Below are 23,515 nucleotides of genomic sequence, written 5' to 3'. Positions count from 1 at the left end.
GCGGGAGCTACCTTGATACAGAGTTCTATAATGAATAGAAGTTACTGTTGCCACCTTTGCCTTTGAGAGAAGCATCCCACCTGAGCTGTAACAGTGAGACGCCCCCCATCTTACCCTGACACATGTTCTGCTTCTAGGCAAGGCACAATCAAGGCCTCTGTCCTACAAATATGCGGAGCGAGGTCAGGCTGTACTCCTCGGCCCCTAGCCTAGCAGGCCATCCTTGAAAAAAAAAAAATGTTGTTTTTGAAATGTAGAGCCCAGCGGATGACTAAGCACCAATGGACAGAACTGTCAGTTTGTAAATAAAGGTAGCAGGTGCAAGCCAGGGTTTATGGGCATGCCAAGGGTACCAGGCGCTCTAAGACCCAAGCGGGCTGTGGGCTGTGGCCTGCTTGTTTTTCTGTTTTTACTGGAAACCAAGTTGAAGAAGAGGTTTTTTCCTGAATTCCATGCGGGAGCTGACAGGAACCAGTCTGCAGCATAGTCACCGACCTCCCCAGGCCCTAAAACTTTATCCTTTTTGTTAAAGCTTTCACATTTGGAGGCCACTACATGTGGCCTTCTCAAGTGATCAGTAATCTATTTTAACAGGTCCTCAGCATCATGCTTGGATGTCCAGATGGAAGAGCTCTCCAATGGAAGGGGCCCCCTTATTTGGGCTCAGGTAGAGACTGAAGCTAGGGGAAGATTGGGCTCCTGAGGGAGACGGGCCAGAGCCCCGTGGGTGCAGGATAGGTCCCTTGATAATCTCTCGTGTTCCCACGGGGCCTGTGCCTCCCAAGCGTGTCCTGCGTGTTCATCCACCTGCTCCTGCTTGCAGACATTGCTTCAAGGCAAGGCTACACACAAGGTGCAAGTGGGTATTGTCAGGACATGCCTGCTGATGCCAGCCATGCCTGCAGGACAGCCCCGCCATCGGGACCATGCAAGTTCTCCAAACCCTTCATGTGCCAACTCCTGCGGGCATTTTTTTTCTTGTCATATTCACTAGTTTAGTAATGTTGACCCCCACATGTGAAATGCAGGCAGGCTGAGCAAGCCCCAGTCAAGAACAACGGCACGCCCACAGACCTCTTTTTTCTCCTGCAGGTGAGAAACTAGGCAAGGGTCTCTCCCTTCAGCAGGAAAGTTAACTTTTCCTGTAGGAAAATGTCCTTCACTTCCCTGGGCCGAGGGGGAAGGGGGATTTCATGAAGACTAAAGGGGAGAACCTGTTGCTGAACATGACCTTGAAGATGCAAAGTCATCCAGGATGGGGACTAATCCAGGAGACTAGTTAAAAACTGGCTGGCCCTGGTCTGGGACAAATGCGATCCCGACTCTGCCATCCGCTGTAGTGGCCAATGCCTCCTCTCAAGTCTCACTTCCATGCTATTCGTAAAGTCTAAATTAAGCAAGGTACACGCCATAATCACTTCCATTTTGTGCTAATTACACTGGGGGAAAACAAACAAACAAACACAGTCAAGAATGCTGTGGACTTTAGAGAGATAGCATTTCTTTCAGAAAGCAGACAGGCTTGGGCGTCAGGAGTCCAGTATTGGATGAACTACCAGTGACTAGCTCGCTGACAGAAACCCGCTAAAAAGGGGTATTGTCTTGGGGGTCCAACTAAGAATGCACACACCCTCCCCTTCTCCAACATTTAGTAGTAAATGAAGGTTTGCAGGTGAGGACCTTGAGGCTCCCAAAGAGGGGAGAAGCGGCTGGGAGCAGAACGCAGCACCTGCCCTGTGCAGATCACACAGGAACAAAGGCCAGCTTGTGCCCCGGGAGGGCCGGCCAGCGGGCATGGCATCTTTGCAGGCCTGCTCTCTTTCTCAACCTGCCACCTCCCACAAAATCCCCTAAGGGGTTAATAAGTGAACAGTAGCAGCTTGGGGTAATTCATGCTTTTCCCGTAAGGAACCTTAAGTACCAAGCTGCTCAGGCCAGAATCAGGCCCCAGCTGTGACCTGTGGGGCTCAAGGGACAGTGACAACAGTGTACATAGTGTGTGCCCAGCTCTGCTGCAAACTGACGCCTAACTCACATTTCCCCCCGATTAATGGGAAAAATTTATCTGGTGGCCACTCCAATGCCAGCCAGGAAAGATGCCACGAAGGGCCATGTGTGCCTGGGCTTCACCAGAAACGTCAGTCTCATGGGAGAATGGGGCCCTGGTTTACTGATCCGAACGTGAAAAAACCACACACACACACACACACACACACACACACACACACACAGGAAAATCGAGCCAGACCCGTGATGTCTGGGAAGGCAGAGAAGAAAATGCAACTGGCTGTTCTGGGTTGCAGAGCGAGCAGGTCGGTCCAGGAGTTTGGCTGCAGATTTCAGCAATCGAAGCAAGCCAGAGTTCTAGGAATTGTGTCTCCCAAATTGGTATTATTAGAGGGAGTGGCACACAGCTAGGAATGCAGGCTGTCATCTGTAACGTGCTCATTATACCTATTTTTATCCTAGGGTTGCAGTGACCTAACACGAAGAAATCCGAACTCGGCCAAAGCAGTCCTTTGCCCAGAAGACACATGAGCACCATGGAGGTGAAGCCCCCTTCCCCTGCCAAGCTGTCACTGGCTGCCTGGGGCCACGCTGTGGTTGAACATGCAGCTAGCTGCATTTAGAGGGAACGTGGCGACCCAGCCTGATGGCTCTGGTGTGATGCCCGTGTGCTGGCTGAGGGTGCAGGACCAGCCAGTGCAAAGCACACCCTTGGGTGTCTGGTCTGGAGGAGGAAGCACAGAGCCTGGCCCATACGGGAGGCCTTCGTCCCCGCCTGCACTGCTCATGGAACCCTGTCTTGGTTCAAGGTGCTACCATGTGGCTGAGCCACACCGAGGAAGCTGACAGACAAATGCCCAAGCCACTGCCTAGTGGGCCCCAGCTAGCCTTCACATTCTAATATGATGTATAAAACACCCTGCCTATAATTTACTTTGCACTTTCTTACACGTGTTCAAGAACCCCCCCATGTGTGTGACACTAACTACATGTCCGTAAGATGCAGGGGTGGGATGGAGGAGGCAGAGGGTGGGAAGGGAGGAACCGGACCCATTCTTCTGCCTGCCCTTGCCCCTTGGCCTCCAAGCCACCTGCTTGGCTCGCCATTGCAAAGAGAATGAGGGAAACAATCCCCACGAGAGTCTGAATTGGCCGGGTGTGAGAGCAGAGGACGCCCTGGCTCGGGCCTGGCCACTGAAAGGGAAGGGTCGGGGCAGGTCTGTAGCGGTAAGAGGTCCCTGCTTTCTGCTTGCTGGCTCGAGCTGCCTGTGAGCTAAGATGAAAGGGCACATGCCTTCCGCTGCCTCTGAATTCTAAGATGGCTGCGGGCTGCAGAGTCACCCTACAAGAGTGCAGCCAGCAGTCTGCCCGGACCAGGCCCCCCGCACGGCCCCTATGCCGGCTCCTCAGAGCGCCGGCTGGCTCGGGGCTGCCCTGAGGCAGGTAGTCGGATGTGTGGCCTGGCTCGAATGCCTGGGCAGATCGTCATCTGTGAACAGAGCATCCGGAGGCTTTGTCAGGACGGAGCCTTTGACTGAGCTCATGGGATGCTTTGGTGTCGAGCAAACAAAAAGCCGTGTCAACAGGGCCATTGGAATGAGGAATCTGGATGGGGCAAGGCTGTAGGCAGAGCAGGAGCGTCTGTAATTCTAGCAGGGAGAAGCTGAGTTTTAGGCTATGCTGAGCGAGCCCAGAGCCTCCACGTTACGCTCCTGGTCCCTGACGCCTGCCGGGCCTCGGCATCCCCCTCTCTAGCACTCCGCAGAATGGAGGGTCTCGATCAGCAGCCCTCCAGTGCTGGCCAGCATTAATTCTGACATGAAAAATGAGCTCGATTCCCCAGCCGTGATTAACATCACAAACGCTCCCCTTAACCCACCACCTTACAGTATGTCTCAAAAAAAAAAAAAAAAAAACCAAACAAACTATTTTCATTGTCTAAAATGCTTAATTATTTTTATGGGGGTCAAATTCCTCAGACACTGTCCTTATTGCGACAAGAAAGTGTCCTCTGACCCCCAGGCTCAGCAAGCCGCATCTAACCGCTCTGCCACTGTCCTTCCCCCGATGCCGAGCTCCTGCCACAGAAAGGCAGCCGAGTGCTCGCAGCCCTCGCTGCTTTTACCTTCCAGGCAGAGCCACTAGCTTCTGATACTGCTTTCCACACGGGGAAGGGGGGAAATGGTTTGAACTCATTTTTCAAGTGATTTTCTTTTCTGCTCTCTAAATTGATCCACTGGAAAAGAGAAAGACATGAGCAAGCCCGGGGCTGCTCTGCAGCATCAGCAGCTGCACGAGGTCGGAGCGTCCGCGTTAGGACTTGGCTACGACGCAGACCGCAGCTGCTCCGGGGGATGGCAGACCACCGCAGCTCCCCCAGGGCTCTGCAGATGTTGCGCTTTGCCTCCGAGTCCTTTGACTAAGTATCCGAAATAAGGTGGTTTCACTCAGCAGTGCCCAAAATTTGCCTACCGCAATGCTCTCTGTCCCCGGTGCTGTGCTATCAGCTGCCCGTTAATAATAATCAGAAACGCCTTTCCCACACAGCGTGATAATGCAGCGAGGGGCAAAGAGGGAGCCCAAGGAAGCACAGCCCGTCAGGGAAGCACGTCCCGGGTGTGGGTGCGAAGGGCCCCTCGGTGTGCAGCCCAAGGCCACGGGGCTCCGTGGGCAGCAGTGACAGCCCTTTGCGGGTGTGGATGCGGAGCCTGGCAGCCGCACAAAAGCAGCCGCAGTGGACAGGCTTGCACGCTCTGTGATTCTGCAGAGGAAACTGCGTGCCCCTGCGCTCTGTCACCTGCCTGGAGAGAAAGCCGTGAGCAGCTGCCGAGATGGGCCGGGTGCGCAGTAAGCCAGCTTGCCCGTCTCCCTGCGTCCCTGGCCCACACGGCTCAGCGGGATGCATTTGGCTCCTTTCTTTCCTACACCGCTGCTCCCTCACGCCGTCTCTCCGGCTCCACAGAGAATCCAGGAGTTGTTACTATTTTTCCCCTTTCTTTCTAAACAAATGCTGCCAGCCTGACACTGCCAGACCACCCTGGGGGCCGCAGCACCTCACGGGGGACCATGTTTAAGATAAGGGCAAGAATTACAGACAAGGCTGGGCCCTTCTCTGCTCTGGCTCTCCACGCCTGCCCTTTTCACAAATCACCACCTCTGCCCATTGAAACAACAGTCCCCGCACCTGCTGGGCTGTGTCCCTTCCTCGCTCCAAGGCCCTGGAATGTCTGAACCATGCATCTGTCTCAGCATCTGACTTCACAGGAAATCATGGCAAACATGAACACGGGGTGTGTGGCCACTTGAAAGCACTCCGGCCGTGGAAGCACCCTGGCTCAGGCTCAGAGCTCAAGTCCTGACTCCCCTGAAGGGAACGGGACAGTGGACTGCTAGGATTGCCCTCGGGTACTGTACGGGAGGGGGGGCGGCCTGCTTCCCTGTCCCCAAGAGTCCCTCTCGGCGAATGCGGAAGCTGGGCCTGCATGCTGCACACCCCCCGGGCCAGCTACTTCTTCCACTCTGCCCGCAGAGCTTCATGGAAATGCCACGGCTGTTGCTTGCTCTTCTCTCTCCCTGCATTCTGTTTCTAAAGGGGTCCTTTCTCTGATATCAGGGTCAGCTTCAAGTAGAGAGGTCCAAACAGCAGTCTAATGCTGGGAGGCCCAGGGAGAAAAAAAAAAAAATCAATGTTTTGCATTGGACCGCGTCTGCAGCAAGGTGTTTGCAGGGCCATTTTCATTGGCAGGGACAAGTGGCAACAGCGGTGGCTCCCGGGCTCTTTTCAGCACCAGCCCCTAATTACAAGGACTGAGCTGAGCTACAAAGGCGGGGCCCGTTGCAAGGCCAGGACCTGGAGGACAAGATCCAGACGCCGTTCAGGCTCCAAAGGAGAGCAAGCCCCGCATCTCCCAGCACCGCCAGCCCGCCTTGACGCTTGCGGCTCGGCTGCAATACAGCTATAACTTCCACGCATAATTAAATGTCCTCCTCCCGCCTCAATGTCACAGGAGCTACGGAGTGCTGCGGGGGTGGAGTGGCAGGCTATTTCCCCGTGTCTTGGACACGACAATATGAAGGACTCTCTTCAGGGTCTCCTCTCATTTTGTGACAAGGTTGTTCTATTGTTTGCCACAAAAAAACTTTTACAAAGGAGGTTCCCCTCCCCCTTTAAAAATAATATATTTTTGCCTTTTTTTGATTTTTTGGGAAGAGCTCAGAGCCCTGAGCAGTTCCGAGTATGGACAGAAGCCACGCCAGGCTGGGAGGCCAAGCAGTGCAGGTGTCTGCAGTGCCCACTCGGTGCTGGTGAGGGCCTGGGGGAGCAGGGGCTGCTCCCACGGAGCCCACCTTTGCACGGCACGCTGCAGGCTACTCGGGTGCTACTAGCAGCTTCAGAATCATCACTCATTCATCTGATCCCCGGCACACTGGTTAAGGTGTGATGCCGGGCAGGGCCATGGTCCCCTCGGAGGTCACGCAGGCCCCTGCTGCTGCCGGGCTGGCCTGGCTCCTTCCTCCCCTCGCCCCTCCACACTGGGTTTTGTTTTTCAAAGACTACAAAGTGCCTCTGGGGTCCTCCCGCCTCCTGTTTCCTGCCTGTGCTGTGTCACGCCAGGGGCCTGCACCGGGAGAGGCAGGCAGCTGGGGCCAGGGTGGGAGCTGTGTGCACTCCCCAGCACCGTCCTGGGCTTGCGGGGCGGGGGGGGGGGGGGGGGGGGGGCTGGGTCAAGAGGCCGAGAAAGAAGATGGTGGCTTGAATGCCCCCTCCCCCTATGCCTCCTGGTAGGATCTTACTCTTTAGGACCCTACTATTACAAATAATAGTGAACCCCCTCCCCCTGCTTCTTGGCTGCACAGAGCTCTTTATTAAAATGCAGATGTCCCATAGAAGCAGCCCCGCCAAGCCTGCCCAGCTAATGGGATTAACTGAACAGAACACAGCCACCTGCAGGGAGGTGAGGAGGCCTGGGGCCCAGTGACCACTTGTTAAACGGGCCACAGCCACATCCCTCTACCCAGACAAACCTGCCTCTGTTTTCTTTGAGCGGGTGGCCATTTTTAAGGACATAAAACTTCTCTCACCCTGTCTCATTTCCAACACAAGGATATCTATCAATCTGGCATCACAGAAGAGCCCCCAGCTCCCGCATCGTGCTGAACCGGCACAGACCAGCTCGGGGCGGACCAAGCCATGCAAGGGCCGAGCGGGGAAAATCAGTAGTGACAGAAGACGCACCGAAGGACAGATTCGGAGAAGAAAACCGCGCTCTCCACCACAAACGGGAGTCAGCGAGAGGACCCCAAGAGATTCAGGAGGTGGGACACAGAGGCTCAGGTCAGGAGCTAAGATGGGGGGCTGATTGTCACATCAAAGTCCTCAACAGCACATGGGCCCCCCCAGCATGATCCTTGCACAGCCGCAGGGGCCTGGGGACATCGCTGAGAGAGTTCTAGTCCCGGGTGATCCTGGAAGGCACAGTTGGCACAGGCAGAATAAAAACCAAAGAACTGACTAAAGCACGAAGGGACCACCAGCAGGTGCAGGCCGGTGCCGGAAGTCCCGGCCCCTGCCTGCCAGGCCTGCAGCTCCACTAGTCCCCTCGCTTTGGGGGGCTCTAGCATCCCCAGGTTAGTCCCTTCTTGGGGATCAGCTCTGATTCCAAGCTCTCTGAGGGGAGGGCAGTATCTGAGACCCCCGAGTTTCATGTGTGTAGGCACATGTTGAACGAATGAATGAATGAAACAAAACGCCCATGTCGAGGCCAACTCACCGACCCAGCTGTGGTCCATCCTCCCGCCAGGCGTGGCCGATGCACCGCGTGAGACGCTACTCGGGAGGCAAACATGAGACAAGGCTCGTTTGAGGAATCAATGAACCCCGAGTTTGGAACCCCCTTCTCAGTGGCCTAGGAAATGGGCGGAATCCCCATGCGCTTGGCCAAGCCGGGCCTAACTGACTCGTGCTGGAAGCCTCAGGCCTGTCAGTGGTCAGAACTGGGGACAACGTGTAGGAGTCACGGAAGGGTGGGGATGGGGAGGCTTGCTGTTCTCCAAACGAGGTGTGCAATTTCACCCTCAGTTGGCTAAACCCCCTTCCCAGAAGGCACCCCAGAACCTCAGCCACGCAGCAGTCAGGCCGAGGTCAGCTAACAGACAAACACACTTGGGGCGAGTCCCTCTCCTGGGGTCTTATGACATCTGCCGCTGGGGCCCCTTCCCAGCTCATCGGCACCCCTGGTCTGTCTCTGAAACCCCCAAACTTTGCTCAGATCCATGAGCAAAATGTCCTGACCCCTGGGGCCTCTGGGCTGCAGGAAGAGTGGGCTTTCACTGGTACATAGAGGCCTGGGCCCCAGTAGTATTTTTTTTTGTTATTTCATTATTTTTTTAACAATAAGGGAAAAAAATCTTGGGAGACTGTGGTCCTCCTGTGGCATGCAAGGGCAGGATCTTCACTCATGTCTTTCTCTTCCCCTGAGCTGATGTAAAGGGCACGGTGCAGACACAGCTGCCCCAATGTTTTCCAGCGCACCAGGAAGCTGCAGGCCTGGCTGGGGTGCGCCCCTTGCCTCTGGGAGCCCCTCCCGCCCAGCCCAAGCCATCCATCTTGTTCCTGCTCTCCCCCTGCCCTTCCTCAATGAATAGAATTGAAACACCCCCCTCGAATGAAGAACCCCAGGAGAATTCAACTTGTTTTTCAAAGCAGAGGAGGGCAGAGGAAAAAAGGAAGGAAGGGAGGAAGGAAGGGAAAAAAAACCCCAACAATGGCTCCCGCTCTGCTTGGAGCCAAATTCCTGAGCACTCCAACCTGTGCAGCCCGAGGGATTTCCTCCCTCCCGAGCTGGACGTGCACGCGGTGTGTGCTCAGCGGTGCTGCCTCTGTTTTATTCTGGATAATGGTTGAATCCAAGGATTCAGACAGTTTTAAAGGACCAACATGGTATCCTGAGTGATAGTCCCCTGTCCCTGGAACGGGCTGGGTCAGCTTGCGCTAGGTGGGGGCAGCCAAGGGGGCCTACTGCCACCAGACAGAGGGCTGGTCCTCTGCTGGCTGTGTCCTGTCCCCTGCCTCAAAGCCAACACGAGGCCTCGTGGGACAGTGGGACAGGGAGGAACAATGTGCACGGTGAGTTGCCACCCTCATGCCCAGCTGAGCTGGCTGCTTCCGGCTTGTACAAGTTGATACCAGACTGGAAGTTTCTTGAGAGCAGGGAGCTCTTCTGGGGTTGAACTTGGCAATGCACCCTCTTCCTTTCTCTCTCCTCACTCCCTTTCCCCCTTTTAAAACGTTCATGGAATACTCATCTACCGTTTTCCTCCCATTTGGGCATTCCCCTCCCTTCTTTTTCCCGTCATAGTTTATTATCATATATATATATATAATTTTTGAATTATGTGGTACAATTTCATACAGACTAGAACTTCCCCCCAAACGCCCACCCCCTGACAGATTTTCCCCATTTTTCTACAGTGGTATAGTCCTTCATAAGGAATCATAATTCCTCCAGTTTCTTAGTTAAGTTTACCGCGACATTGCTGGTACAGACAATGCCAGACAGCCCCGCATCCCTCTGTGGATGTCTCCCCTTTAACAGCCATCAAGAAGGGGCTACGGAGAGCTGGAGTGAGGGCCCTGGGAAGGAACTAGAGGAGTGCGGCCCCTGTAAGGGAAGGCTTGGGGGGGTTTGGGGAGCCCTCTATCCCCTGGAACAGCACAGAATGGCAGGACTGGTATTAAAACACTAAGCATCCCACCACAGGATACAAGTCAGAGGAAGCCCCCAACCACAGGCGCCCCAGAAACATGGGGAGTCTTGTTCCCTCTCGTGCTCCCCACACTGCGTGTAGAGAATTCTACTGCAACCCCATTTCCTGCCTCGGAGCAGGCCATTCAGAGCTCTCTGCTGACCTCTGCTGGGGAAGAGTCCTACCAGCTCAACAGAGGTGTTGCAAAGGGGGAGCCCACCTGCACCAGGCATCTGGACCAACACCTGCCCAAGGTCAGAGGTCACGGCCTGAGAGCAAGCCAAGAATTACAGATGGCATTGGGCAAACGGGAGTGTGGGGCAAGCCTTCTCCCAGAAACGACCAACTAGTCACCAGAGGACTCAGCACAGCCTCCGACTTTTCTCCCCTACAATCTGCTACTTGGGGACAGCCATGTTGAAAGGGGTGTGTGTGTGTGTGTGTGTGTGTGGAGGGGCTGGGGGTGCTAACAGAGCTCTCCTGTGTCAGCTTTTTCTAAGAGAATTAAAACAGCTTTGAGGGGGAGGCACCCCTGCCCTATCTTCTGAGCAAGCCTGGGGGGCAGGAGATGGAGGGACTGTCCAAGGTGTCAGGGCAGGAGCTGAGAGGACAGGCGCTTCAGAGCCCGCACAGCAGGGCCACGAGATAAAGTGCCTCCACCCCAGATGTCATTTAGAAGCGGCCCCTCCACCACCAAATGTCACTTGCTCAATCAAGAAATATTTAAAAAACATGCCCAGGCCTTGGGAGCAGGGGGCCTTGACCTTGTGAGGATTAGGGGGAGGGGGCCGAGTGCTGGCTGTCTTGGGGAGGTATGCATAAAATGGGGTTTTTAACGCCAGGCTCTCAATAGTGACAGGCGAGCGCCATCTGTCAGCCAGATCCCTCCACTGTCTTGTTGCCGCTCTCCAGCCTTAAAATAAAAGGCATTTCCTGCTCAGAAAGCAATGCGTGCCCCCCCCCCCATTAGAATTCCACTTTAAAAAGTCTCAGGAGAGGAAGAAGGAGGAAGGAAGAAAAAAAGAGATGAGGAGGTCCTGCAGGAGGTTGTGCAAAGGTCTGGGACCTTCCTGCTTCTTCTACACAGAACCAGCCGAGTCCCTGGCACTGCCTGCCCACTGTCTGCGGGGTCCTGCCCCCGCTCTCAGGTCCCACCCAGAACCTTCTTGAGAGATCAAGTTAAACAGAGCTGCACCCCACCTTCCTCGTGGCCAAGTCCCCAATCCTGCCATGACAACCCTGAGGAGCAAAGCACGGTCACTGGCATCATAGAATGGAAACTGGCCCCTTTTTAGATATCTCTTGGCAAGCGCATGGAACCCAGGAAGAAAGGGTTAAAAGCAAGCACAGTCAGTCACCTTCCCACTTCTAAGCCAGGGCTCTCTTTCCACTGCCCTAAGACCCTCCCAAAAGTTGGGGCTCAATCCGCCCACCACTCCCTCACTGGTCAGACCCTCAGCCCCCCATGGAGGCCACTGGCCAAACCACTTGTGAACAACACATCCCTTGGAACTCTTCAGAAGGCAGATGCAGCCAAGGAACCCTGTCTTAAGTGTCCACCTTAAAACCCACCCTGCACATTTGATTTGCACAAACAGAATGATCTGTGGTGTCCCCGCTTAGAAGAAATGAAATCAATCGATGCTTCCTTGCAAACAGCTGCAACTCTCCAGGCCCTCTGATTTCTAAAAAACATTCCCCTAATGTCTGCCACTTGCTTCTGGGGTTCTGCCTCGAGTCTTCCAAGTATTTCCTTGGAAAGATGTTGCACTTGGTCCCAGGCAAAATGTCAAAGTCAGCACACAGCCAGCCAGCCTCGAGGAGCCTCCAGGACTCTGCACGGCGGAGCGCAGCCGGTAGAGCTCGGGACACCGTGGCCCGTCGGCTCCGCCCCGAGCGACAGCTCAAACCTTATGGGTCTGAGATGTCGCTTAGCAAGTGGCCAAGCCATGCCTACGCTCCGTGAGGTAACTCCACTGCCGAATGCCCGTGTGTTTGTTACATGCATGTGGCTGGCTGAAGTTGGAAGTGGCTGTTGCTTTACTTTATGTTTTCTGGCTGTGGCCATGAACTTACAGGCCCTGACTCCAAGAAGGGGAAAATAGAATCTGAAAGCTACTGAAATATCAAGTGGAGGGTCCAAAATGTGTATTTCTTATTCTGAAAATAAGCAGCAACACGACCCCTGGCTGAGAGAGGCTAGCATGGTGCTGCTTTGGTGGTGGGGTTAGGGCACTGGTGAAATATGCAACCCAGGTGGGCCTGCAGCATCTGGGATGGGGAGGAGAGACAATGTTACCGAATCCCGAGTGCAAGGCTCTTGCCTGGGGAACATCTCACTACTCCCACTGGCCGCTCTGTGCCTGGTGGTGCCGGGGAGCTCCTGCTCCACCTGTCCCAGGGTACAACCAGCTGTAGCTACCCGCCCCATCTCCACCACGAGGCAGAGCGCCACCCTGAGGCGGGACATCCTTAGAGTGGACTACAGGAGCCCGCCTTTCCCTGACAACAACCTTAAGGTGTCTGAGGACACGAGGCCTCCGACTTCACCAGGAGGCGAAGTGGATAATGCTGGGAGGCAGGTAGCACTTGGCAGAGGTACACTCAGTGGGGGGTGTGGTGGGAGGTGGCGTGGATGTATGTGTATACAGTGGTCTAGGGCGTGTGTGTGTGTATGTGTGTGTGTGTGGATGCGATGGAGGGAGGTGTCAGTGCATGTCAGCAGTTGTGAGTTGTGTGTGTATGTGCTGGCTGTATGCATTTGTGGTGGTAGGGGGCGCTGTGTATCAGCGTATGTGTTGTATGTATGTCTGTGTCGAGTGGGAGGTGCTGTGTGTGTGTGTGTCTGGTGGTAGGGGCACTGTGTATGTACAGGCATGTGTGTGGTGGGAGGGGTGTATGTGTGTAATGCCTGACTTACATGTAGGGTGGTATAGAGTGCTGTGTGTATATGTGTGTGTGTGTGTGACCGCAGTGGAGGGTGCTGCATGTACGTTTGTGAGAGAGTGCTAAATGTTAGATGCACACGTGTGTGTGTGTACAGCGGTGCATCCAGATGTGCAGGGTGTGGCGTGTGCGCACACGCGTGCCCCCGTGTTTGGTGCGGGGGTCGTGTGTCGTTGGGCCCTGCTGTCAGCCTTTCCACTACTCCTCCTGTGAGACACAGGCCGGCTCCCGTAACAGAGTGGCAGGACACCTCAGAGAACCCCTCTTTTAAGACAGAGCCCCCCAAATGCTGCTAAATCACAGCACATGGCTTACAGTGAAAACATCAAACTTAAGGATCAAAAGCTGGGTTTGTTTAAAATTTGGGGCCTATTTAAATGCAGGCTGTATCCTAAATGGCAGTGGGGGGCAGCAGAGTGGGACCCTTGCCCGCATCTGCAGCCTCTTCCAGCCTGCCCTGTCGCACCTCGGACTGTCTCCCCACCTAGTGGCCACCTGCAAAAGCAGCCCACTCCGCGTCTAAGGCCTGGAGAAACCAGCCATTACAAACTGCTCTTTGGGTGTCAGGGGGCAGAGACCCCTGCACGTGCATCTCATTACTAAATTAGGAAGCCTCTGGCAGGCCTGGGGGAGCCACTCAGGGGGCACCTTTAAGGAATTAAGGTGGACACTTGGCTAAGATTCCCTAAGCATACAAAAGTTGCAATCCCAACAAGGGTGTGTCTTTTCAAGGAGCGGCCCGCAAGGCTTCTGTTTGTGCTCTCCGGGCCCTTGCAGGTCCCTAACACGGGCAGCACAGGGGCACACAGGATGGGTGCCACAGGACACTTGCTGTTCTTGTGGCAGAGCCCCTCCCGGTGGTCCTGGACTACAACCTGCAGCCAGACCCACGAGCGTCCCATTTCAACCCCAGCAATCCCGCGCAAACTTACCTGAAAGCAGAGGCCCTGTAAAGAAATCATTATGGCAACATATGCATGGGCCAGCAGTGTGATGAGTGGGGGCAGAGGAGAGAGGTCACGTGGTCTTGGGACTACCAGAAGTGGCCCTCGACAAATGTCGAGGGCGACACAGAGCTTGAAGGTGCATGCCTGCGCCACCTTGGAGAGCAGGTATGAGATTTTTTTTCTTCCCATTATCAACTCATTTAAGGAAGTTCAAAGAACTGTGTCCCACACACAAAGTGTGTGTGACAATGTCAGAAACAGTGACTGACTCATAACACATTTGTGATCCTCTCTCCTCGCCCCAAGATTGCATCATTAGAGCATTTAGCAAGATCCAATGTTTGAGCTCTGTGGGCAGACCTCCACGAGTCAAAATACTCATGGATTCCCTTGAGATGGAACAAATTAGCGTGTGGTGCATCTCTCAGCGAGCTCCGGCACAGGCGCACGCCCTGCCTCTTGTCTGCTGTCACAGACGAGCCGCAGAGCGCACGTTCCCGTGGCTGACACCCAGCGCTGTGTGTGTGTGTGCGCCTGCAGCCATGCTGAGCTGCCTTGCCAGAAAGGCGTGTGCCTAGCGTGTGCCACGTGGTGGAGACTAGCGAGTGCATGGTGGGCGGTGCCGAGTCAACGCGAAGACGCTTGCAGTTCCCTACCTTTCCGGGGCGCGTCCCTCCTCTTCAGTCCCGGATGGATGGCTTGCTTCGCCAAGTGGCTCCTGGGGAGGAAACTGAAGACACGTTTGGCGCATGTGTACAGAACAATCTCAACACGAGTCATAGTCACTTTACATGGAGGAGGAGGGAGGGCGGGGCAGCTGAGAGGAGACACTTTTGGGGGGTGGGGTGAAGGGGGCGAAAACAGTATGAGAATGACTTCCCGCTCCTAAACGTGGCAAGGTGTCCTGTGCCCGCTGCCGAGTGGAGACGCACACACAGCTTGGGGATGCCTTTCGGGTCCGCAGTCACATGAGGAATACAGGGGAGCCTAACTCGGAACAGGGAGGAAGAAAATGTCTACAAATAAAAAAAGGTTCAAGGGCGGGTGGTGGTGGGGAGTGTCACTGGCTCCTCCATGCTGGGGCCCTGGCCGCGCCTTCCCTGCAGAAGCTCCCCTAGGGTTCTACAAACTGACTTCACTGCTTACAACTCGTTCCCCTTTTAGGGGACCACAAAAGACTCCAAGTTCCCCCCTCTGCCTCCTTCGGGAAAGCTCTCTCCCTCTTCCAGGCTAGCAGCAAGGCCAGTTTCAATCCCGGGCTGCCCTATTTGGTCTCCCTCAGCGACACAAAGGCCACTCAGGGGTGGCACAGTCACCAGCCAAATGCCCACAGCCAGGCCCAGCAGCCCACCCAGAGCTTGACCTTGTCCTCAGGGTGACCACGGGCCAGGACAGGAACTCAGTGAGGACAAGGGTTCCATTGAGCTCTGCTGGCTGCCGTCCGGGGAGGTGGGGGTGGGGGAGGAGTCTCAGAGTCCTTGATCCTGGAGGGCCACCAGGTCAGGACAGGGAGGTACAAGGTCTGCTGTCACCATGGTGCCCGGGACCCCTCACCTCAGCTGGCTCTGCTCTCCTAAAGCTAAGCTGCTACTCTTCCTCAGAAACCAGATTTCAAGAGGGCAAATGGCAGGTGTAATCTATTTCACTTAGGAACTGAGGGAGGGGCACTGGCCACAGGCGAAGGAGACCAGCGTCCTGGCTGCCCACCGGGCTCGCCCATGGCTGCCCACCGGGCTCAGAGCCACAGTGTTGCCGGCCTGAAGGGCTCTATTACATGAAGGGGACACTGACCAGAAAGAGCAGCACGGCTGCCTCTGGGAGCCTCCGCTTCATCCTATTAGGTTACCTTCATTACATAGCAATCTTTAGAAAAATGATTGTTCACTTAACATCAACTTTGCTGCAATAAGTCAGTGGTGGTTTCCAAGATCACCTTCAGACTAAACCAATCAAGAGCAGAATTAGTGGACCAAGATCGGTAGATCTGGGCCAGCGTCTAAGTGCTATAAAACCTACTAATGCAGCCATAGTGTGTAATTATTGCTATGATGGGAGAAGACCAAGGAAGGGGAAAAGGCTTCGGATTTGACTACCAAAAACTTCTTGGGGATAAAGAAAGATGCACCCACAAAACTCAAGAAACCCAGCATTGGAATGACAGCAAAGCAACCAGACAGCGCACCCAGCCAACTGAGCAGGCCTGCAGTGCTGAGGCAAAGGCAGGACTCGGAGATGAGCCGAGCCGGGCCAGGCATCTCAGGGGACGCCGACACCGGGGGCTCAGCCTGGGCTTGGCTGTCAGACACCTGTCACTGGACAGTGTGGAACACTCTCAGGCATCGTGCTTTACTCCGAGATACAGGCCCTCGGGTTACAGCTTTAGTGAGCGTTGCAAAGAAGCCCTTTACTTAGTCATTTTTTTTTTTAATAAAAAGGCCCTAACATTTCATCTTTGAGTTCATTGCTTATTTGCCTGTGAAGTGAGGTCCTATCGTGTTTTTACTGCCCAGAGCAGTTTCAAAAAACCAATATGACTAGACAGATTTTCTAAAAAGGATCAGATAGAACAGAGTGTCTCATCGTCGCCACTGCGATGCAGAGAGCATGGAGCACTCCCCTTCCAAACCGGGGGGCAGACACCAAAGGCTATGCGCTTCCATTCCCTGCACTTCATTCTAGTTTTCCATGGCACATAATGCAGATAAACTTAAAAAAAAAAAAAAAAACCAGTCTACTCAACTGGGGAAAAATTTTGAGAGAAATCTGGAAGAAATTGGGTTTGAAATGGCAGGGCTTGGGCCCGGTGTGGTGGCCTCGTGGCTAAAGTTCTCACCTTGAGTGTGCTGGGATCCCATATGGGCACCGGTTCTAATCCCAGCAGCCCCGCTGCCCATCCAGCTCCCTGCTTGTGGTCTGGGAAAACAGTCGAGGGCGGCCCAAAGCCTTGGGATCCTGCACCCATGTGGGAGACCCGGAAGAAGCTCCCGGCTCCCGGCTTTGGGATGGCGCAGTACCGGCTGTTGCGGTCACTTGGGGAGTGACAGAAGGTCTTTCTATCTCTCCTCCTCTCTGTATATCTGACTTTGCAATAAAAACAAATCTTTTTAAAAAAAATGGCAGGGTAGAATTTTGGCCTTTGAAGCATGACTTCTAGCAGGAGAGCAAGCATGCAAAGTAAGAGAAGCCTCTTTCTCAACTAAAACGCTGCTCCCTGGCTCGCCAAGCCTTCCTCAGGAGTGCAGAAAAATGGCTGCATCCAAAAAGAAAAAAAGAGGCACTCCCACGGAGCGGGATGCAATGCATCATGGTTATACTTGGTGGCATAAATTATCATACAATTAATTTTTATTCACCATATAAACACAGTGTCGTGGCTAAATGGCCACTACTCTGTGTCGCATTTGCCTGCGCAATTTAATAAATGCAGCAAAGAAAAAATTCTGCCACAGAAGCCCCTTTTAACTCTTCAACGAGGAAGAAAGCCCACCGAGATGAGGTTTAAAATAAAGCACCAAGCTGAGTTCAGAGGGCGGCGGAAGCATGGGAACGGCCTCTCGCCAGAAAAAGGCTCTTCAAGCTCCCGCAGTGTATTGGAGCCTTGGTAGCTCAGTGTCTTCCTATTCTTTTCTTTCTTATAAAAGATGCCCTGTAATGCAGTTAAGTTCTCTGGGCAATAAAAACAGAGAATGCACATGCAAACACACAGACAGTGACTGATGGGGCCGCACGGCACTGAGGCAGACACGCGATCTGCCTTCTCAGAGGCAGGCATGTATGATGCTCTGTGTGTCTGTAAATTAGCACAGTGTGATGCTAGGGGTGGGCTCTCCTCTCTGCCAGGCAGGAGCTCCTCTCCAGAAGGGGTAGCTCTCTCACCACTTAGCAGCACTCAGGCTGCTTAGAAACTGAAGCTTGGCTTGCCCAACTACACAGTAACAGCTGTCAGCCAGCAGGTGCCATTGGTTCTACAGCCCTGGCTTCTGCTAGACACAGGCCCAAGGTTTAACAGCCTGTTGAGCTAAACATCCAGATGAGCTCAGCTACCAACATGCAGCGTGCCAAGCCAGAACAGTGGCAAGGTAACTTGATTCAAGATTCAGTTTTCCCTCCTGGAAGGAAAATAAGCTGCTGGCTGGGTTGGGGGTTGGGGCAGAGAGGCAAGGGACACTTCTGATACTAGGAAGCCTGCAGCAGCAATGATGGATATGTGATCAGCCTCCAGGCCTGATCGAAATCCGCTTTGCTCTCCCCCAGCCCCACCCCGTGAGGGGGGGCGGGCTGCCTGGAAGTAAAGGGCACCTTACAGAGTTGTTTTTTCTTTTCTTCTCTTTTTTTTTTTTGAAGGAATTTTGCTTCTATAAATGAGGCAGCCAAGGTCCCAGCCTTTAAGCAGGGGCGCCCACCATCTTGCCCATTAGGGATCAGGTGGGCATTGACACCAGGTCTTCTGTCTGGACCTCCTTCCAGGTCTGCCTGCCAGGACCATACTTGGGGTATTGCAGTAGTTCTCTTATGGCAAACTCGTTTGTCTGCAGCAAAAAAGCTGCACTGGCAAGGAAGATGCTATGGCTTTAGTGTAGCTGGCACACTGGAAATTAAATGACCCCCCTTGGCTATGTTTTTGGGATGCCAATGAGATTATTTCCTCGGGTGGGCATGAACAAAATGGCCATCACACACGACAATTAACAGTGAGGTGACACATGGTGAAGCTATATGGCAAAGGTGGCACAGCCTCCATGCTCATGGTCTCGAAAGGCTTTGGGGAATAAAACAAGGACGCACAGCTGGGGAGCAGCACCCCAATGCCCACTGACGTCACGGATTCAGATCATGGCTAGCTGCTGGTTTTGATGAACTGTGCAGCAAGGGTTAAGACCCCAGACTCAGTTAAGTCTCCAAAGGTGGGGCTGGGGCACCATGCCAGGCACTGGCCAGAGTCTGGGTGAGGCAGAGGAGGGGGCCTTTGTGGGGGGAGGGGGTGGCCCAGAGGGGCTGCCCAGTTAATGCTCCTCCATAGGATCACCGTGACCTCATCTTTAACCACAGGATCGTTCAAAATGCCCTTTTGTACCCAATGCCACTTTTAAAGGCCTTACCTTTGCGCTGCTTTCCCCCAGCTAAAGCTGCTTGGAAAAAAAATTCACATGGAAAAAAAAACATTGTACATATATCACAAGTCACAGTTATGCCCAGTTTGTCCACACATTTGAAAATACACTCGGAGCATTTTGAAAATGTTTTTATTTTAATCGTATTTGAAACACAAAGATGACACTCGCACTACATAGCTCCAGCCCTCCAACCACACACTGCCAGAAGTGCCAACGGCTTACCTCGGGCTCTTCGCTAGGGGAAAAGCATTTCTTATTGTTTGGAACAAAGCCACGGCCACCCCAGGCCCCATGCTCCCTTGGAACCGGCCCAGAGTGGTTTTGGATCCAGGCTTGGCGACAGGAGCTAAGTGTCTTTCCACCTCCCCCCACCCCCTCGCCCCCTCCCATCCCCCTCCAGGTGTGTGTGCACAGAATTCTGACAACCAGTGTTTTGCCCCGAAGCCCCAGATACCTGTGCTGTGTGTCTGGTTTTTCAACTGTAAAGGCGGGAGGGTTTGGCGAACGAATGAGAAGTGAGGAAACGCTTAGCGCAAAGGGAAAAAGAAAGACACAGGAACAAGGTTACGGCGGCCGGCAGGAGCAGCCTTCCTCCGGCTGAGCCGGCAGGCCGGCGCGGTCCCGGTACGGTGCTGCGCGCCCACTGCGGAGCGCCTGTGCACAGGTACCACCCGAGTATGTGGACGCGCAAAGTTTTCTCCCGCGCCATGGCGCAAACCACAGGACAGCCCGTTCCCAACACAAGTACACGGTCGGCGGGTAATTTGGGGGTGCTGGGGGGAACACTTGCGCATGTCATGCACAGGCGGACACAAAGTACGCACACCAACACACACCAACAACAAGCTGGCTGAATCCAAGCCGTGCCAGATGAGGCGGGGGCGCGCCTTCCCAATGGCCCCAGCCCACCGCGGGCCCCAACAAACCTAGCCGGCGGAGCACGGGGGCACGTTTCCGGCGGTTCCTGGCTCACCTGCAGCCCCCGCCTGTCCAGCTTACGGTGGCTGGCGCTGGTTTGTCCAGCCGGAAACGACCCTCAGTGTCGCTCGGCACCACTTTTCTCCCTGGAGGGCACATACTTCGGCCACCCGAGCCCGCCCGGGGTGCCCCTCTCGCTCCCAGGGCAAAGTTGGGGGTCCCTCCTTGGAACTTCCTGGCAGGCCCTGCCCGCCTCCCTCTCACCGCCACGCGCCCCGGAGCCCACCCGGCCGCCCCCTCCCCACCCCCAGCGGGCCTGCTGCCTGCGGGCAGAGTCCGCGTTACCTAGAAGCAGCAGACGGTGTGTGCACATGTAGCCCATCTTTTCGGCCTGGAGCTGCTTGTCGATGAGTTTGCTGCGTTTCTTCTCTGCGCGTTTCTGGGCGCGCTTCTCCATGGCTTCCTTGCGCATCTGTCTGCGCTTCTCCGCCAGAGAAATCTTCTTGGCCTTGCTGGGGCTCGGGGGCTTGGGGTGGGGGCTCTCAGCTCGACCACCGAAGCAGCCCCCGAAGGCCTGCACGAGGAAGTTGCGGAGCAAGTTACGGCGGGGCTTTCGGCGGCGGCGAGTTCGCCGCTGGAACCAGTGGAAGCATCCAGTGGTCCCCGCCTCGGACTCGTCTCCGGTGGAGGAGTCGTCGTCGCTGCTGGCTGCCGCCTCGTCGGTGTCGTCGCCGAAGCGGCGCCGGCTGCGGCCGCGACTGCGACCGCGCTCAGCCTTGCCCCGCCATGCAGCCGCACGAGCAGGCCGCGGAGTAGGCGGGTCAGCAGCCTGGATCTCGGGGCTGGGGGGCCTGAGGTGCTGGAGCCTGCGTCTAGCCCCGGAGGCAGGCGCGACTGGGGCTGCCCGGGCGGCAGGAGCTGCCCGGGCGGCGGGGGCTGGCTTGGCGGCTGGGGCTGCCTTGGCGGCTGGGGCTGCCTTGGCTGCCCCGGCTGCGGCTGCGGCGTGTTCGGCCGGGGCGTCAGGGGCTGCACCCGCGTCATCAGCGGCCGGGGCATCGGGGGCTCCGCCGGCGTCAGGAGCGGCCGGGGTGCCAGGGGCTCTGCCGGCGGCAGCGGCAGCGGCTGCCCCGGTTTCGGGCTCGCCTGGGGCGGCAGCGGCTGCCCCGGCTTCGGGATCGGCTGGGGCGGCAGGCACGGCCCCGGTGTCGGGAGCGGCTGGGGCTCCCTCAGCGGTGTCGGGAGCTGCCGGGGCGGCAGGGGCTGCCCCGGCTTCGGGCTCGCCTGGGGCGGCAGGCGCAGCCCCGGTGTCGGGAGCGGCTGGAGCGGCCGAGGCTCCGTCCCCCGGAGAGGGGACTTTTCTTTTCTCCGCAGAGGTTCCGAGCGAGCCTGCTTCCATGTCGGCTGCTTCTCCCTCAACTGGGGGTCTCCCCGCGCGCTCCCTCTTATCTGGAGCTCCGGAGACGGGGGTGGGCGGGCCGTCACTTGCGATTGGGGGGCTGTCCATGTTGACGGGAGCGTCGTCGACCCCGACGGGGGGGCTGTCAATCTCGAGCGGGGGTCCGGAGATCTCCACCGGGGGGCTGTCTCCGGCGAAGTTAGCAAATCCGACAGCTTTTCCAGATGGGCTGCCGATGGCGCCAGGGACCCAGAAGGGAGGCGCGTTCTCGGCGGGAGTGAGGCAGACCGCACTCGGGGCCGCGGCTGCCGCGAACTGGCCGCTACCGCCGGCGGCGGCAGACACTTGTGGGAGAACTCGGGGAAGCCCGGGGGGTGGGCTGTCGTCCCCAAATGCTTCTCCACCAAGCTCAAATGGCATAGCCTCTTCAGCGGGAGGGCTGTAGCCTCCTCCGAGGCTGGCGTTGCCAAGGTGGAGGGCTCCGGACTCCTCGGGAGGAGTTCCAGGGACCCCCACACCTGGACCGCCCGGTGCAAGGTCTGGGACCTGCAGGGTGGGCTGGCTGCAGCTTTCCTGGGCAGCAGGCTGCTCCAACTCGAAAGGCATGGCCTCTTCTGGTGGAGGGCTGTAGCTGCCCAGGCCTGGTCTGGCACTGGCAAAGGCTCCTGGGTCCACGCTTGCTGGGGCAGAGGCCTTGAGGCCTGTGTCCGTCCCAGGGCAGGATCCTGGCTGCTCCAACGTAGGCCAGAAGCCTCCCGCGCAGGGCTGCTGGACCTCGAATGGCATGGCTTCTTCGGGAGGTGGACTGTAGCTTCGGTGTCCTGGTCCGTCACCCACAGCCGAGTGGAGGCCCTGCAAGGTGGGCCCGGAGACCTCTGGGGTTCCACAGGCCTCGCCGTCAGCCTCGATGGGGAAGGGCTGGCCGGCAGGCGGTTCGGTCTCCATCTCTTCGGCTGGGCCAGGCCCAGCACCGGGGGCAGCTGGCCCTGGGGCCTCCAAGTCTGGCTGTTGAGGTTGCTCCCCGATTTCAGGGGGGAGATTGCATTGTCCTGACATATTATTGCCGTCGAGGCAGTTGCGCAAGCCCATAACACGGTGGCGGCCTTTTATAATTATTTTGGGGCTCCGTAAGAAGGAGCACCCAACCGAACTAGGGTGAAAAAATGATTAAAAAAAAAAAAAAACTCAAAGTGCCAGGCTGGAAAGTTCAGCCAGCCTCACTTCGCAACCCTGGTCAGGCTGGAGAGCTCAGAGCCCGGTCATGGCAGAGCAAGTCAGCTGTCGCTGGTGCAGTCTTGGCTCGCTGCTGGCCACTTTTTATTCCCTCTGGCTGCTCCCCGACCCCCCCCCCCGTTGGTCTGCCGCCTGTCCCCTCCACTCACTCACTCCCTCTCCCTGCTCAGAGCCAAGACAGGCTGCTTGGATTTGAGGAGCGTGCCGATTCGGTCCGAAAATCGCCAGTCGCGCGCTCTCTCCGCCACCAGAGGACGCCGGTCCCAGTGGCTCCGGCTCCGGCTGCGGGAGCCGGCTCCCGCCCGCAGCCCCGGGCTTTGGGGATGGGGGCTGAGAGCGCAGGCCGCGCAGGGACGTTTTGGCTCCTCGCAGTCCTCTCTCCGACTGAGTTGGAGTCTTTCCCTCCTCGCTTCTCCCCTGGCCAGAGAAATCGCTCCTGCGTTGTGGAACACGTGACGCAAGACGTGGGCCTCGGGATGCTGAAGTAGAGGAGCAGTAATCCTCCCTCCCCGCCCAAACGACTCTCCTGGGGGGGCGGGGGACTGCGGGAGGGTGGTTCACGTTGCCCTTCACCACGGAACACCCCTGCACCCCCGAGCTGAAGCCCCCAGCCCTAGATTGCAAGCCCTGGGAACAAGTGCGGGGCTGTAGATGCCTGGGAAGGGGACACAGGCTTGTGCGCGTGAGCGCGCACTGGGGAGAATGCGACAGGTGGTCGTGAGCCCACCGACTGGGCAGAAAGAGGAGGACGAGGGACGGAGGCTGCCAAGGGCGAGCGCATGGTTTCATTTAAAAATGTCTTGGGGCCCTTTCTGCGGATCAGTATTGTTGCCGTTGTTGTTTTTGCCGAGGTCGGGCTGTGCTAAAGAACTTCCATGTCCCCCACCCCACCGCACCGCATCGTGCTTTAGGGGGGTCTCTGCAGTGACTATGGGCGGTACAGGCAGGTTCCCCTCTGAGTATGTGGATGACGATGCGAGGGAATACGAGGGTCTTTGATCGAACCCTGGAGAATCCAGCTAAGCCCCCTCTTGGCGGCACTAATCGCGGCACCGATCGGGGGTCGCAGAGCGCGCGCGCGCACACGGGGGAAGCCAGCAGCTTGCAGGTCTCTGGGCGCCGTATGTTCTACCACGCTGGGGAAGATGTTGGCTGGGGTGGGGGTCGAGGGTCGGTGGGAGGGGGTAGGGGGTGAGGGCGCCAGGCGG

The 23,515-nt window shown here is 56.4% G+C and overlaps 1 protein-coding gene across 3 annotated transcripts in view; it reads right to left on the bottom strand.

Annotated features, from left to right (window-relative positions):
• The window catches only part of GNAS (GNAS complex locus), a 41,810-nt gene extending 19,647 nt beyond the window's left edge, over positions 1-22,163 (bottom strand). For 2 of the 3 annotated variants that reach the window (XM_040988209.1, XM_040988210.1), the window contains exons 1-2: positions 20,997-22,163; positions 20,024-20,903 (exon numbers count right to left, since the gene is read on the bottom strand). In XM_040988209.1, the coding sequence (XP_040844143.1) occupies positions 20,024-20,903; positions 20,997-22,163 (2,047 nt within the window). Of the gene's footprint in view, positions 1-20,023 lie in introns of all 3 variants that reach the window. The other variant, XM_040988208.1, reaches the window with a different exon arrangement.
• Between the last annotated feature and the right edge of the window lie 1,352 nt (positions 22,164-23,515).

The sequence above is a fragment of the Ochotona curzoniae genome, unplaced genomic scaffold, assembly GCF_017591425.1.
Source record: "Ochotona curzoniae isolate NIBS_2020 unplaced genomic scaffold, NIBS_Ocur_1.0 contig_48, whole genome shotgun sequence".
Taxonomy (NCBI): domain Eukaryota; kingdom Metazoa; phylum Chordata; class Mammalia; order Lagomorpha; family Ochotonidae; genus Ochotona; species Ochotona curzoniae.
This window is presented reverse-complemented; position numbering and strand designations above follow the sequence as displayed.